The 15,887-nt window shown below is 38.1% G+C and overlaps 1 protein-coding gene across 1 annotated transcript; it reads left to right on the top strand.

The window, feature by feature from the left end:
- The first annotated feature begins 224 nt into the window (after window positions 1-224).
- LOC108673949 (dehydrogenase/reductase SDR family member 4) lies at window positions 225-5,289 on the top strand. The gene is made up of 5 exons (XM_018161841.1): window positions 225-293; window positions 3,861-4,016; window positions 4,315-4,449; window positions 4,654-4,709; window positions 4,855-5,289. The coding sequence occupies exons 1-5, from the start codon at window positions 225-227 to the stop codon at window positions 4,967-4,969; spliced, it is 531 nt and encodes a 176-aa protein (XP_018017330.1). The 3' UTR covers window positions 4,970-5,289.
- The last annotated feature ends 10,598 nt before the right edge of the window (window positions 5,290-15,887 follow it).

Below are 15,887 nucleotides of genomic sequence, written 5' to 3'. Positions count from 1 at the left end.
TATAACACAAATATGAAAATATTTTGTCAAGGAAAAGTTCCGCTCAGGGTTATACAGTACAAACTGCCTGATCAAGATACACAAAAGGAAATTATAAATGGTAATCGATTCATAATTCACAGGCAATTCGATTAATTCCCGCAATCATGTTGATTGTGCAGTAAGCTAGAAAAGCAGTTTCAGAAAAACAAACACAAGTTATAAATGGGCAAAACTGCTAGGAAATGACGACATATCAAGATCATTCAGAAGAGTTAACCGGCTTCAATGATGCGGCACTTAGTTTACAGGCTGTGCGTCATTACAAGATAGAAGATCATGAAATAGTAAATAACACTTGAACATCCCTGCTCATATCACGGATAAGTCAGGTGAAATTTACACATAAAAATGATGTAAAGTTATCAGGAAGTAGCTAACTTATATACGAGTTTTGAGAGAACTTTACACCAGACTTCTTAGAAAATACAGTCACATATGCTAAGTAATACTGCGTAGAAAAAGTTGAGCTACTGGCCACTGCAGTGCATGGAGGATTCTATCAATTTAATGTTTGGTAGAAACGAGTTTGCTGAGTCACATTACATACAATTTGCTATTAGTACACTTTTAGAAGATGAAAAGGATAAATCACAATAAAATTACTCACGATTTTGCTTTCCCTACGAGTCATTTTGTTTGTTTATCCCTGTGGCAGGGGACCCATCGATGCTTCTCAACCGCCAAAATTTTGAGAGTAACTCAGAACGCGCATGTCCGTGTACGCGGATACTAGAAAATATTAAAACTAAAACTAATGCTGGGATTTATCCCGGCACAGCTCAACTCCTCGGTTTGCGGGCGATGGTCGTGCAGTGGTCGTGATGCTGCCTGGTTCTCGTTCTCTCTCCTGGTTCCACTTGTTCTGTACGCCATGCACTGTCGTATATAATGCTCTGAAGATCCACAAATGAAACACTCGCCTCTCAACTCTCTACATTCTCTAGTATAGTGTCCGACACGACCGCAGTTTCTGCAGGACGTATCGTAACGTTCCGTAGAAAAAGTCGTACCTGCACTGGGACGGGTAGCCTGCCGAAGACCACAACTGCCCAGGAAATAATGGACCATCATGATTCCTGCCTTCCGGAACGTAGCCTTCAACACTTCAAGCCGTCCGTATCTAGGCCGTGGGTCGAACCGGGGTCGCCTGCCGAAGACCACCACTGCCCTGGATGTAATGGACCATCATGATTCCTGCCTTCCGGAACGTAGCCTTCAACACTTCAAGCCGTCCGTATCTAGGCCGTGGGTCGAACCAGCCCTCGGTCGAACGGCAACTTGTCGAAGGACGATAAATTTTGGAACAAAAGTATGCTATCTGAAACCTAACCTCAGATGCGGTGAACCTAAAATTGCGTAATTTAACGATGCCCGGAAGTCAGATTCGATCCGCGGCCTGGTGGTGCACGGCAGGTGGTGGTCAAGGCCGGAGGAGGACAAAGCCGAGTGGTACACGGCTGATTGGTGGATATCCGGAGAGATCCAAGGCGTTCGATTCAGGGCTTATTGGTGCACAAAATTGGTGGTGCACGGCTGCGCTCCCCACCGGGGACGCCGTCGGAGATCACCATGAACTGCCGTGCTTCGAATGGATTGCAGCTCATGAGAAACTTACGAATTACTTGGCTGCAACGTTCGATAAAAAACTGTCACCATTTGTACTGATAAAAACTTAGTATTCATTTTGCTTCCATTATTGCCTAAAATTTGTATTGTCAGGTTGTGATGTCATTACTGACTATTACGTCACCTTCTGTGACGTCACTATTCGCGGGTCACCGCGTATATAAGCTCTCAGAGCGCACTGTTTAGTCAGTCCCAGCAGAGTCTCAGTCTTAGGCAGTCAGCCTTCAGCTGCAGTCATGCAGACTCCGGCACTCAGACCAATATGTAGTGTCGTTAACTCTATCTCCCAATCTACTGCACATACTGTGCTTGATCCTGTAACTTCTATCGAGTGTATCCCATGTTTAGATACACGACTTGTTATTTATCCTTCCCTGGCCGATGAGTATTTAATCTGTTATTCGGACAATTTATAAATGAACCAAAACCCCTCAGGTCTATCTACGTCTAATTAGTAGATCAGACAGATCCATTCAAGGTTTTGCCTGTCAACCCAGAACAGAGTTATTCATAACTTTGACAGTATAAACAAAACTTGTAATTATCCAACGATTTACTACGAATGCTCGAGCATAAATACCATAATTTCATGTCAACACGTCGAGGCATACATTTTCATTACTTTTTAAAATCTCTCGATATCCAAAGTTACCGCAAAATTTCTCATCTTCACTGCAGACAGCGGCTTATTTTCCATTAATAGATAAACCGTTTGCTGCCGATGGAAGAAATTCAGTGCACTGCGAACAGTATCCACTGGTCTATTCTGATCAGTCAGACTGTTCATGATTATTTGCAACTACGATCTAATAGCCGGTTCAAAACTAATAGCCGGCTCAAAACTATTTTCGCGCATTGAAGAAAGTCAGAAAACTATAGTTTTAAGTCGATAAAATCATTTTAAAAACATTCGTGACATTAATCTGTTCACTTATTGAATGATTTCCAAAAAAAGATCACTGGTTATTTTGGAAGTTAGCTGAAAGTTTCCTCTACTATCAACGCGAAAGGAATGCTGTGGTTTCAAGAAGAGGGTGGGGAGGAATTAGACTCCTGCGTCTCGAAATAACTTTCTCGAAATGAACCGGGACTGACGAAACGAGACGAGAAAATTCCGGGAAAAAAATAACGGGACAGAGGGTAAATTTTGTCCCGGAATAAACGTATAAACCGAGACAAGACTTCTGTCCCGGACTTTAAAATTTGTGTCCCGGTAAATTATGAACCGGGACGAGACAGACAAATTTGAAACGAGATGAGACGAGATTTGTCTTAATTATTTAGGACAAAACAAGCTTTTCGATTACGATGCGAATCATTTCGAAAACATGGGCTGAAGAATGACAAGTTAGCCCTCTATTGCTAATAGGGCCATAGACAGTTACCAGTTAAATTGATTTAATTGCAGATTTAGCAAAATTTGTCTGACTAACTGACATGGCAGTTAATTAGTGGTCCGACAAACATCGCAAACCTGTCGATGTATGCATGGCTGAGTATTGAGTCAAAAATGATACTCTTAAGTCTTAACTAAGGCTTCAATGGCACTTATGGGAACCGTACGAATATGAGTCGAGTTTATTACGCGTTCGGAACGAGTTCAGGCACCGTGGAGCGCATAGGGAGTAGGCACTAATTGGCCGACTAATCTAGGCACTGAGCCTAGATTAGTCGGCCAATTAGTAGACAGTGGAGAGGAGTCCTGGTAAGATATTCCTAATAATACTAAAGCTAGTATTAGATTATCTCTGCCTTTAGTAAAATTTTGTGCTACGCCTCCAAAAAATCCTTCACAATTGCGCAGTTTCCTGGATTTTTTATCAAACACTTGGACTTGTTTAACGTTATTTAGAGAGGATACACATGGATATTTCAAGTTTTTTTTTTTTTTGAAGATCAAAATATTATATTTTTTCCAACTTAAATTTTGTTGTATTTTAAAATGTTGTTGATATTTCTTTCCAAACTTTTTCGTTGAAGGAGATTGCTTAAGAGGCCCGTTCACGGACGCTCCAACTCTAAACTCGGCACACTGGGCGAGAGCATTGTAAATTTCAGCGGCAGCGTCTGGCAGCGTAGTGACGTGGTCTAAGGTGCGTGAGAATAGTGAAGTATGAGCTGCACAATAATTGTGCATAGATTTTAAAATTCGAGCGGAAATATTTCGAACTAACGGTGCAAATTGTGTGCAGTGTTCGGAGTCAGTGTGGGACAAGCTCTTCGACATTAATGTGAAGAGCACGTGGGCGCTCACGAAACTCGTCGCGCCGCACATGCAGAAGAAGAAGAAAGGGTCCATCATTTACGTAGGCAGCATATTGACTCTTGGTCAACTCATTCCTCACAATGCACGTATCTCCTACTACTCTTCAAATGATGGAATATTTTTTATGTAAAAGTTTAACGGTTTCAATCTGAGGTAGACTTTAAATTATTTGAGACGGGAAATGTTCAATAGTGTTTTATTCAATAGGCTGATTTTGTTTGTGTGTATTTGAACACATTGTTCATCAATCATTGTTGGTTATCAACAAACTAGACAAAACAAACGGATCGTGGAATTCAAATTTACACAGTTACCTTTGTTGGGCTGAAAAAATTATATCTAGTAATAATATTAGCATCATTATTGCTAATAATTAACAGGCGGTGAGCGGCTACCTCGTCAGTAAGTCCTGCCTGCTGAGCATGAGTAAAATGGTCGCTCAGCAACTCGCTCCTGACAACGTGAGGGTGAATTGCCTCCTGCCTGGTCTCATCAAAACCCGTTTTGGCGAAGTGGTGAGTGTATCTCACGAGACTTCCTGGAGAGAGTAAACACTAACCCTCTATAGTGTAGTTAGAAACTCATCCGTGCTATGGCTTGTCTACTCATATGTGTGGGCCTGATATAAGTAAATTCATTTTCATGAACTAATATTCTTCATAACAGCCGTTGCACAAATATCGCCTCTGCACATAATATTGACGAGATACTTTTTTCAGTTGCACGCGGACAAAGAAATCTACAACAGGATACTCCCGATCATACCTATGCGCAGGCAAGTGCAAAGCAGTATAAAACATGTAACTGTTAGCTTTTCATATATGCCATAATCATTCCTATGCTTTTCATTAAGATCCAAATTTTAGGATCAATTTGCTTCTTAATTTCACGTTCAGATCGAACCTCCTGAAATTTTTCAGGGCTGGAGAGCCTCACGAGGTAGCTGGTATGGCCGTCTTCCTGGCATCGGACGACGCGTCCTACATCACAGGGGAAAACTTTGGGATTGGTGGCGGCACGCCGTCTAGGCTCTAGAACAGGGGGTTCTCAAACTGTGATATGCATCATATGCGTTGGCAAGTGGGAGTTGCACGCAAATTACCTTTCAGGTGGTACGCGACCATATGTTGTTTTGTGAATGATTTTAATTTCATTTGCTCCTGCACAAAAGAGTTTTCTGCTAACCACCAATAACAATTATCAGGGTCCGGAAGTAGGCGTAGCGACTTACGTGTTGCGTAAGTGCTCCTATGAAGATGTAACTCTAGTAGTGTTATTATCGAAACCATTACGCGGAAAGCAACATAAAAGAAGTTGTGCGTAACTTCACGCCTGCTCGGAGAGAAGAAAAAATTTTTTAACCTCTTTGCTTTGTTTACCATCAAAGACAAATTAAGTTCAGAAATCCTTGTGATGTTATGATCCAACTAAGGTTTAAAGATCGTCTCGGTTAACACGTGAGATCTTACCGATTTTACAATGTATGATTCTTTCGTTATAATGTTTACCATTACTGTTTAACAAGAAAATGGTTTTCGCAAATATCTCAAGTTTACAATATTTTGACAATTCTTTAAAACATTCTGGTTCTTACATTCTATGGAACCAGATTGTTTTTAATTCAATTCTGTGATATATGCTAACTGACGGTTGAAAGCTCATTTATGCGCAACACGAAATCAGTACAAATATTTGTCGCAATATCATGAATTAATTATGGTAAAATTCTTATAACTTATAGATTTTTGCGTCAGCAAACAAAAATATGCATAAAAAGTTACATGTAAATTACATATAATGTAAATTCACAATCGTGCATACAATTTTTAACTCGATTTACTTGCTTTCTACTGTATAAGAAAAGTTACTTTTCGAACTTTTGAATCGATGTTCTCATCATTATTATAGCCATATAGAGGGTTATGGCGTATTTATTTATGATATGTCTAGCAGAAAGTTCTCCCGTTCGTTATATATCGTTATGTTGCTATTAACAACAAATATTAACAAGCCATGGTTATGATATTTCGTTAAGCATAGATTAGTTTTCTTTTATTATGAATCGAACTTATTTCGTTGAATCGAATTTATTTATTGACTCGAAGTTATCGATTATCGCGATTCATTATTAGAAAATGAGAGCTTGTGGCTCGTGACTTGCATCTTGAGTTGGACTCTATGCATGGAGCTTAATTACACTTTAATTGAATTTCCTCGACTCTCGTAAGCACGTAAGCTATAATATCGATTTTTCATTCAACATTTCGTCAATCGCACATCCATACACGCAATTCTATTTGTCATATAATAGTCATATTGTGAATAATCGTCTTACGACATTTCTTAAATAGCATAGTCAATTTTACATTGATCATAAAATGCCATAGTTTGACTATTTAAGTTATACAACATTCATTTTATACTCTATATGTTGTAATTTTTTAGCAACGTGAATTTATCACGATGACAATTCATCTCAATAACAGTCTAACTGACAACTCATTTTTCTGCATACGTAATTGCGTACAGTAGTCAAGCTATTATGTTAATACATCTTGTTATATTCTAAAAGAATTAACATTATACAGTCTTTCATCGTGAAACATAGTTACACTTTGTTGCATTCAGTACTATGATTGAAGACGTGCATTCTTTGGTAACATAATAGTAGCTTTCAACTTGGTAATCCCGTTATTAGTTTAGAGACTTTATTGCTCAGTTTACTCTCTTTAAGAAAAATAATCACAGTACGCATTAATATATTTGTATCAATGGAATTCTTATTTAAGTAATAATTCTATTACAATAAATACAGTAACGTGAGTACGTTCTCTGAGAACGGCATTATTACCTTCGTGCCATTTTAGCAAATGATAAAAGTCGTTCGTCATGAAATGAAAAATTCGTTCGTCAAGATAACGGTCACTGAGTTTCCCTCAGGCCTGCTGCTAGTGCAGTATCATAGCATGCTTAGGCGTGCCTTTGATCTTTGTGTGTACGTTTTCACGCACACGCGTCTTACGTTCACGCACGCCGTTGCTCAAAGTACCATTGGCACAGCAACAGCATTTGTAGTTTGCTTTGCTCGTGATGTTACCGTTATTCACGTGGAATTTATTCAAGTGTTATGATGTGTCACGAGTTAATACTGAATTAGATGAATTTATATTATATAAAACAGCGTTCGGATGATTTCGTATATACGAAAAAAAACATTCGCTTTTAACATATCAACATTTGAACCGAGTAAACCTTATGACTTTGATAGTATTTTCGAACTGTTGTTTTTCCACGAACTTTTTGAGGCAACTTCGTGTGACTACTGCTAGCAGGAAGTGAATTTAACCCACGTCGTTATGGTCCTAAAAATTAAATAAAAAAATCAGCGGGCTATTTTTGTGTTCTGGCGATGACGACGGTTGCCAGCGTAATTAATACCATTTTCTACTTATCATTAATATTTTCTTGTGTCGTCATTTATTGCTCAAAATGCATTATAAAATTATGAAACGATGAACTCATAACCAAAGAAGCCGTCATCAACGGTCAATATCTGAATCTGCAGAGGTTAGACCTCCTGCGTTTCATCCTTTTTTCCATTCGAGACGAGACGAGACAACAGAGTTTGTCCCGGTTAGCAATAGAAACAGGGACAATTCCCACTGCTGAGCGCTATTGTTCATTAGTAGGGCTTAATGTTGAACGCTGGCACAGTCATTAAATTCTATTAGTTTCCTACTTATGCAATTATGAAAAGATAGTTTTCCCAAACGTGTGGTGTAATTAACGAGTGTTCGCATTGCGACGTGGAAAATACTTGGTTTTTAGAATAAATCAGTGCCGGTATATATTCCAGGAAAAACTAGACAAAAAATGAAAATAGCAATACAGTTAGAACTTGCTGTTGAATTTCCATAAGTTATCTTTATCATTAATTACGAATAATTTTTAAGTGCGCCAGCGTTGTGGTAGCTTCTAGAAATAGGAAGTTATTCCCATGATAATCACAAAGATTACCGCATCCAACAAATGCCTGCCGTATAAGCATCATTTACATTCAGAATAAGAGCATTTAGCGAAAAATTACTCTCCGTTCATTTTCAACGCCCTTAACGCCCTTGTTGATCCTGCATCACCTTCCATAATTGCATTCTGCTGTAACGTTTACATTAAATTTTTATTATCTAAAGAACAAATTTCCTCGCACTGCTAATGTTGTAGCTGGCGTGACGTGCAACTAATTTAATTCATTTTTATTCTCAAGTCTCACTAGTGCATAAATAACGAGCTTAGGAATCGCGTCGGTATGCGCGTGCAGAAAACGTGCCTTGAAATACACGGTCACGACGAGGAATGTACAACTTTCCCAGCTTCCTTTTAAGTTTGATGGTAATTTTATGAGCAAGTTTTTCCTAGCGCACGATTTTTGTCGGCGTCAGCAGCAAAGAACGCAGAACTCAGTTCATCCGTGAGCGCAATCCCTCACCTTTACCAGCAGACTTTGCATGAAGCGAAGCCCTGTAGCCTTGAATAATGTATTATATTTAGTTAAAGGAGTGTGTTCTGTGCAGACTATAGTGTGTCAGATTTATCTAGGAAGCATGCGTAGCGTATAATGTTCAGTTGGCATGCGTAGTGAACTATATTTTGGTAGGAAGCATGCGTAGCGTATAATGTTCAGTTAGCATGCGTAGTGAACTATATTTTGGTTATGCGTAGCGGATAATGTTCAGTTAGCATGCGTAGTGAACTATATTTTGGTAGGAAGCATGCGTAGCGGATAATGTTCAGTTAGCATGCGTAGTGCAACGTTTATTTAGAAGGTGGGCGCAAGATGAGTTTGTTAATCTGATCGCCCTGTCTTAGGCGCCTAATTACTAGCCGTGAGTAACGTTTGATCTTCACGAAGAATCATAATTAATCATAAAGCAGGAGCTGCAACGAAATATAATTTCACAAAGCTTAGTATCAGTCCTACATAAATTTTCATGGATCATTTTGCCTTGGTAAATTTGCAATATCTAACGCAATATTGGAAAATTAAATATGTTTCTGCGCTTTCGTGAAGTTTCAGAATTTTCTAGCATTCGCACTTCATTGATAATTTACTTTTAATGAATTCATTAATGATGAGAATAACTTATAACAAATTGCACTCCACTACAAAATAACTTTGTATCAAGATTTTATTCACGAAACACTTGTAATAGTTAATCAGTTCTTCCTCTCCTAAAAAATTCATATGACCTCTCTGTTTTGTCTGTGAAGCTCCTATCCAATATAAGCAAAGACACTGTTGATTAAGTTGTTCGAAAGCCATTCCAACAGAATATAAAACATACTTTCAGCGAAATGAATACTCACACGAAAATTATTTTCACACACGAAGTCGTGAACGAAATAAAATCTATATTATTTGAGTGGTGACGTCAGTATTTGTACGTGTGGGGAAGGAGGACTATACTGCCCTAAGACAGCGACCATTCCAATGAATATCGACAGCTTTTCTCTAGCTTTAATTCCAGCTTTGGGCTGCAATTTCAATTCTCTTCATACTTCCAAAATATTATTTAATGGTCCAATATAATAAAGCATAGAAGCTGAATAAGAAAAGAGAATTGGCAGCACGATGCGAAAAATGTGTATAATTATTGGGTTTCTTGAAAGCCGCCTGCAGAATGTTATGGAGGGGCGTACTGGAAACTAGACTTAGACGACCAGCAGGTTATTGACCAGACAACCAGCAGGTTATTGACAAGACAACCAGCAGGTTATTGACCAGACAACCAGCAGGTTATTGACCAGACAACCAGCAGGTTATTGATAAGACAACCAGCATGTTATTGACCAGACAACCAGCAGGTTATTGACCAGACAACAAGACAAGACAAGCAGCAGGTTATTGATTTGCCGCCGCCAAATAATATCGCCGAAACTCTCAGTTTCATGTGCAGTTCAATCGCGAGTGACAAGCAAACAAGCACTGCTGATGACAGGCAGTGTCTGTCATGTTGATGGTCCAGCGTGGGTCGGCAGTGTCTTGTGGACACATGGACAGAGTGGAGGACAGGGACAATTTACGGACAGCTAGGGAACGATCACTAGGTTCAGAGGCACAAAATTTGTGCGTCTCGAGAAATAATTTTTACAAATTTTTATTCGAAATGTAAAAGTCATCAAGGTATAACTATAATGAGATTTAGCAAAAATATTGGCGTTCCTACAACGACTCACAAGAGCGTTTCTGGTTCAATACTTTGTTGCAAATTCCTAACTGAACATGAACGATCTTTATCGAACCTTAACTTAAAAATCTAACTTAAACATTAAAAGTATTTTTGCATTTTTTTATCATAATATGTAAAACTTTCACGGCACAGCCGCAATAAAATGACGGCGCTGCACCATTAAATTGCATTGAATTTTTTTTATTTAATCCAAGGAACACGGCGAGACGGCAAATAGGCCAGGTCACGGCTAAATATGCGGCCACCATTGCTTCTGGCGAACAATATTCCCTCGCCGGAGCACCGACTGCATTAAATGTTAATGTTACAAGCGTCAGTTTGCCGGACTGAATGCAAACGACATCCCATGATGATAATGCAAGCAATCAAGCACATGAGATGTAACTGTAGGAGTCAGACTTAAGTGATACCTGGCTGCTCGTGGAGCTCTCATAGAACAACGTGTGTCAAATGCACATGTATTTAGTATTAGAGTTCATGTTTAATCTAAGTCATGAGTTCATGTCCTAATCTAAGCTCTATTGGAAATTTTCGCATTCATACCTTCTAGAATAGAATACACAAGATAATAATTGTATGTCTCAGTAATCTTAATTGACAAGAATTTCATATTCATGGACACGATGAAATTACGTACATTTTTCCATACGAGATGAAGAAAATAAATCAGTATCGCGGAAGTGTATGCCACTGAATATTTTATCATTTCTCGAGTGGAAAGAAAGTGTGTCAGAGCCCAGTCTCTGTATAAATTATTACTTCAAATTAAATAAACAATTCAAGATGAAATATCTTCCACTTTGGTGAGCTTAGGCAAGTTTTTGTCATTACTCTGCGTGATTTTTAGTGGCTTGATCGGAATGGCGATTCCAGAGAAATGGAAGTCGTTCTGAAGACCAAAAACCTGATGGCAAACATTAGCTCCGAGAGCCGCTGTTTAGTATTCTTTGTCCTTAGACGAGACCTCATTAAGTTCTTTGCCTCAGCCAGACAAAGGCAGTCAATTCACTAAATTGTGCACCGCTTCAGACGCAGGCACTATACTCAGGTCCAGACTCGTGTTTATCCTTATTGAAAAGCGTAAGCAAATTAGGAGCGTTTGACCGCAGGCCGTCGAGAGCCAAACCCCAATGCTTCTTGGTGCTTTTTTGATGGAGGAGGTCGATCAAAGCTCGACGTGGCAGCAAAAACTCGTGACTGACGCTAACGATAATTGTACGATGCTTGAGCCAAGTCAGGTGTCGTTTTCTAAAGAAAGTTTCTTCATAAAAAAGTCAGTTTTGACGCGAAAATTTACACGAGGCACCTTGTGTAATGCATGGAGTGCCGCACAGTAAGTTATTATGTATTATAAGAAATGCAGCATAAGTATTATATGGTTTCAATGAAAAAAAATATTTTTATCATTCCCATTACCTGCCTTTATTAAATGGTAAAGCTAATATATAATAAAACTTTTCCCGTGGCTTACTGCTGGGTTTCTTGTCTTCGATGCATATGTTTTCTGGACGTTCTAGTCAATTTCTTGTAAGTCGGTGAGGCTGCGGACGCAAGAAATATGTTTTCGTGACAGATAATTTTAGGAACATAAAAATAGATGTAAATTCAGAGTGATACAACCAAGTGTTAATAGTCAGCTATGATTTCATTACTAGCAGTTTAGAGCACATACATATAATGCATAGTTTGGACGAAGGTCAAACATGTACTATAGTACTAATTTGGCTGCAATTCTATCCATGGGATTCCTGCAACTGCGCTCCGCCAATACTGCTCTTCGATATTCTTTGTTGGATATATTTAATGTTTGGTTATAATGTTGAAACTTTTTTAACATCAACACAATTGATGTTTCATGGAGATTATGCAAAATGAAATGAATGAGCGATCTAATGATTGTAAATCCATGAATTTTTCGTGAATTTCAGTCTTAAAATAAATAATTTATGGCCTGTCTCAAACTCGAGCAAAAAGTTTCGAAATAACACACGTGTGACTATCAATCATTGCGAAGAGTTTGAAAGAAAATTATTTCACTATCATTTCCAGTTTTCTACATTTTTCCGATCATACAGTGTTTTTTTAACAAGAGATCAGTAATAAGCAGATAGTGTGACAGCAAGTCATTATACGGTCACAAGTTTGTTTAGAAAGCGTGAAGAGAACGAGGACAATCCTCGCCATAAGAATCGTCGCAGGTGACAAGCCTCCATCATCATCATGTAAGCTCGTCAAACCTCATATATGAGCAAGAATAGAAAGCAACCGGTTTGAGAACTTTGGTTCGGTTAGCTTGATTTATATCCTGTTGTTGTTGTGATGGAATAAAAACATAGAAATTCGAAGAACATAGATGAAAATAATTGAGATGTATAAGAACTCCATGGGGAAAGCGCGCTTTTTTCAAGAAATTTTTGTCGGAATCTTTCACCTCTCAACTTTTCCAGTGCGCCACACTCCGCTGCTCTGCGCCAACCATGAAATAATTCCCATGCACATGCAAACCTACTGTAGCACGAGTATGTCATCCACAAAAAGACCAACTCTGCCACAATTACATAAAAAGAACTTACTCTGCACCAACACTAATGTTCTTATGAATTTCCATTGCGGTGGCTCAATGGTCTTTCTATTTGCAGTTCAAACTGAATGATCAGCCGTTAGCATTAGTGTGGTAGGTCGTGAAGGAGATTTACAGACATTGACGATAACGTCTCCAAGACACGCATGCCGACCACTGGTCCGCTGTGCTGAGTTACCGCGTCGTTTGCGTCGTGCCCAAGTTCCACTCCACAAAGGAAGGACGCTCTCGCATGGACTCTAGAAAATTGCTTTCTCAAACTTAGTGCACTTTTTTCGACCCTCTTTTTACTATGCTTGAGTCGTCCCAAATATTCGGAATAATTTTTTTAATCATGCAGATGAGACATAGAGAATGCAATGAAAGAATCTCTGTTAAAAGTTATTGCAATAGTTGGCGATAATATTTCATTATATTTTATTTGGATGCGGGTTCTATAACCTACTCTTGGTGTTATCTTTAAGCTGGCTGAACGGAGAGAGGGGAGGTTTGCCAGCTCCCTATTCATGAAACTTGATTTCGGCAAACCTCCTCATGAAACCCTCAATTATTATTTCTCAAACCTCATGAAATTGGATCAATTATTTATTCAATCCAAGCATTTGGTGCTCCCAAATGTGATGAACTTTATAATTCTTGTGTCCTCTCTGTGCACTGTGCAGTTTTTTTCTATCGATGAATTATATAGTACTCAGCCATATAATAATTGCATTCATTAATTTGTACTCGGCCATGTAATAATTACATTCATCAACTAACTAATTTCCCAATGGGGAAAAGCCTACCGTAATTTTCTCCACTAGAATTTTAAATAATCTTTTATAGTATATTTCCATGTCAAACATGTGCGGCGGTAAACAAGCTGCCAGTTTGTTCGTTCAATTTGAAGTAATTCGGAAATGAGTTATTTAAATTACTGAGGATCTAATTTATGTTAACTAATGCCTGGCCTCATTAGTCGTTGATTAGACGATAATTGGTGCCCTGTAAAACTCAAATTACAATGTATAATTACATATTAAGTACTTCACGTTCTCTTAATTTGCCAAAACCCGTAAAACTTTATTTTCATAGCTGTTCATTTACTTATTTGAAAAACGGTGTTCAAGGTTAAAAGACAATTTTTTTTCATTTGACAGGCTTCTAATGTATTAAATACATCTAATGTATTGAATAAACATAATATGTTTCAACAATCTAAACATATTAATCATTTAGTTCCACAATTAGTTTCATAATTCGCGTCCAGAAATCCCGCTGAAAAAGTTCATGTGGCGGGCGCCTCCCACGACGTCTCCTCCGCAAACCAAATGATAATTTGGGCATCAGAGACGCTAACATCGTTAGTGCCCGCTCCTTTGAAGGGCAAACTTTACTGTGACCTTTCCTTTGCATGAATTGTCTCCACAGGAAAGATCTCATGAGATTTTTTTAATGGTGACTTTCATGGTAAAGGTTCCAATTAGCATTCTGTAATAAGGGAATGAATGAAGAATTCAGTTGACATGAGGCCTTGACTTGGTCGAGCGTCCGGCGTTCAAAAGACGCGCTCTTAGAACTTAACAAAATCTCGAAGTCGAAAATTGTGGCCAAGGCGGAGAGAAAAATTTAGCAAATTACACGCACTCGACCGGAAGCTGTTAGATCGAGTTGGCAAACTTATAGGCAAAATGACAAAGTTTTTTAACGCAGAATTTGCATTGATCTATTACTTGAATATGTGACATAAATATGCTTTAATTGAGAATGAACAATTCAAGTTATATTGGCAATAGATGAAAGTTGCTCCTCGTTACTGAGTTTTGCGTTTTTATGGTGAGCTCGAAGATGGCTGCTTATGTGATATGTTAATAAGAATATTAACGTACGATTATTAATATTCCTCATTATTAATAGTAGACAAATTAATATTATTATTAATATTATTTATAAATAATATTGATATCTTAATATTATTATTGTTAACAATGTTAATAATATTACATATATAAATAGTTATTTTCATTCTATTTTTAGAGATTTCTTTCAAGGCATTGTTTACGCAATTTACGCATGGAGCAGTATTTTTCCCAAGATTGTTGCTGATTTACCACACAATGTCCTGAATGTAACCCGTAAAATATTGCTGTTTTAAATATATTCTGAGAGTACATAAGAAACGCAGAGCTATCAATTAAACGCCATGGGTCGGTAAGAAGATTGGCAAGATTTTTATTCAAAGATCGGCAAGGTTATTATTCAAGGATAGGCAAGATTTTTATTCAAGGATCGGCAATATTTTTATTCAAAGATCGGTAAGATTTTATTCGGCTTTTGATTTAAAATTCCTTGAGGAAGATGTAGGAGAAAAAAATGGTCGCTCATTCCAGGATCTTAAAAAAATTAATTGCCTGAGAGCAAAAGACGCTTCCTCGACGGCCAGCGGCGCCAGGCAGGCCAGAGACAAACGAACGAGAAAAGCGCAGCTAAAAAATGCTTTTCAGAAAAAAAGGCCAAGAAGAAATTAAAACACAGAGGAACAATCAAAATTCCCTCAAAAACTAACAGTATTTAATTGTAGGATCGGACTAAAAAGGTTGATAAATTGAAATTCATTCGAATGCTTCGTCACATCAAGCACAAACATCTAACATAAAATACCCGCGCTTTTATGGTAAAATTCGGTATAGAATTGAAATTTTGGTTAAAACTGAGCACGAATACGTATTAGAACTTGAAGAAAGGGATTTAAAAATCAATCACGTAAATTTAAATAACCTAATTCAGCTGTACTAAACGACTATCGAGTCAATTTTGGAGTCGATGACTTTTCATTACTCTCATTTTCAAAATGAGAAAGTTGTTGTTAGCAGTATTATTGAAACAAAACAACTCCATTTTGGTTCGATTGCCTCTAAAACTTGGTGTTCTCTTCTTATAAATCTTGATAGAGCTTTCTTCGTGCGCTGAGCTTCGTGTTTTACGTAGCCTTGATAATACAATTGAGTTATGCGTTAAAGTTTGTTAAGTACACCCCTGACCACGATAGAAAGTCTACGATAAAGAACTCATGAAGAGCTCGAAATTTTCGCACGTAGTGCTTGCCAGCTACAGGAATCCGAACCAGTCAATAAATAAATCATCA

The sequence above is a fragment of the Hyalella azteca genome, unplaced genomic scaffold (assembly GCF_000764305.2).
Source record: "Hyalella azteca isolate HAZT.00-mixed unplaced genomic scaffold, Hazt_2.0.2 contig12691, whole genome shotgun sequence".
Taxonomy (NCBI): Eukaryota; Metazoa; Arthropoda; class Malacostraca; order Amphipoda; family Hyalellidae; genus Hyalella; species Hyalella azteca.
The sequence above is the reverse complement of the archived record's forward strand: the minus strand, read 5'-3'. Positions and strand labels throughout refer to the sequence as shown.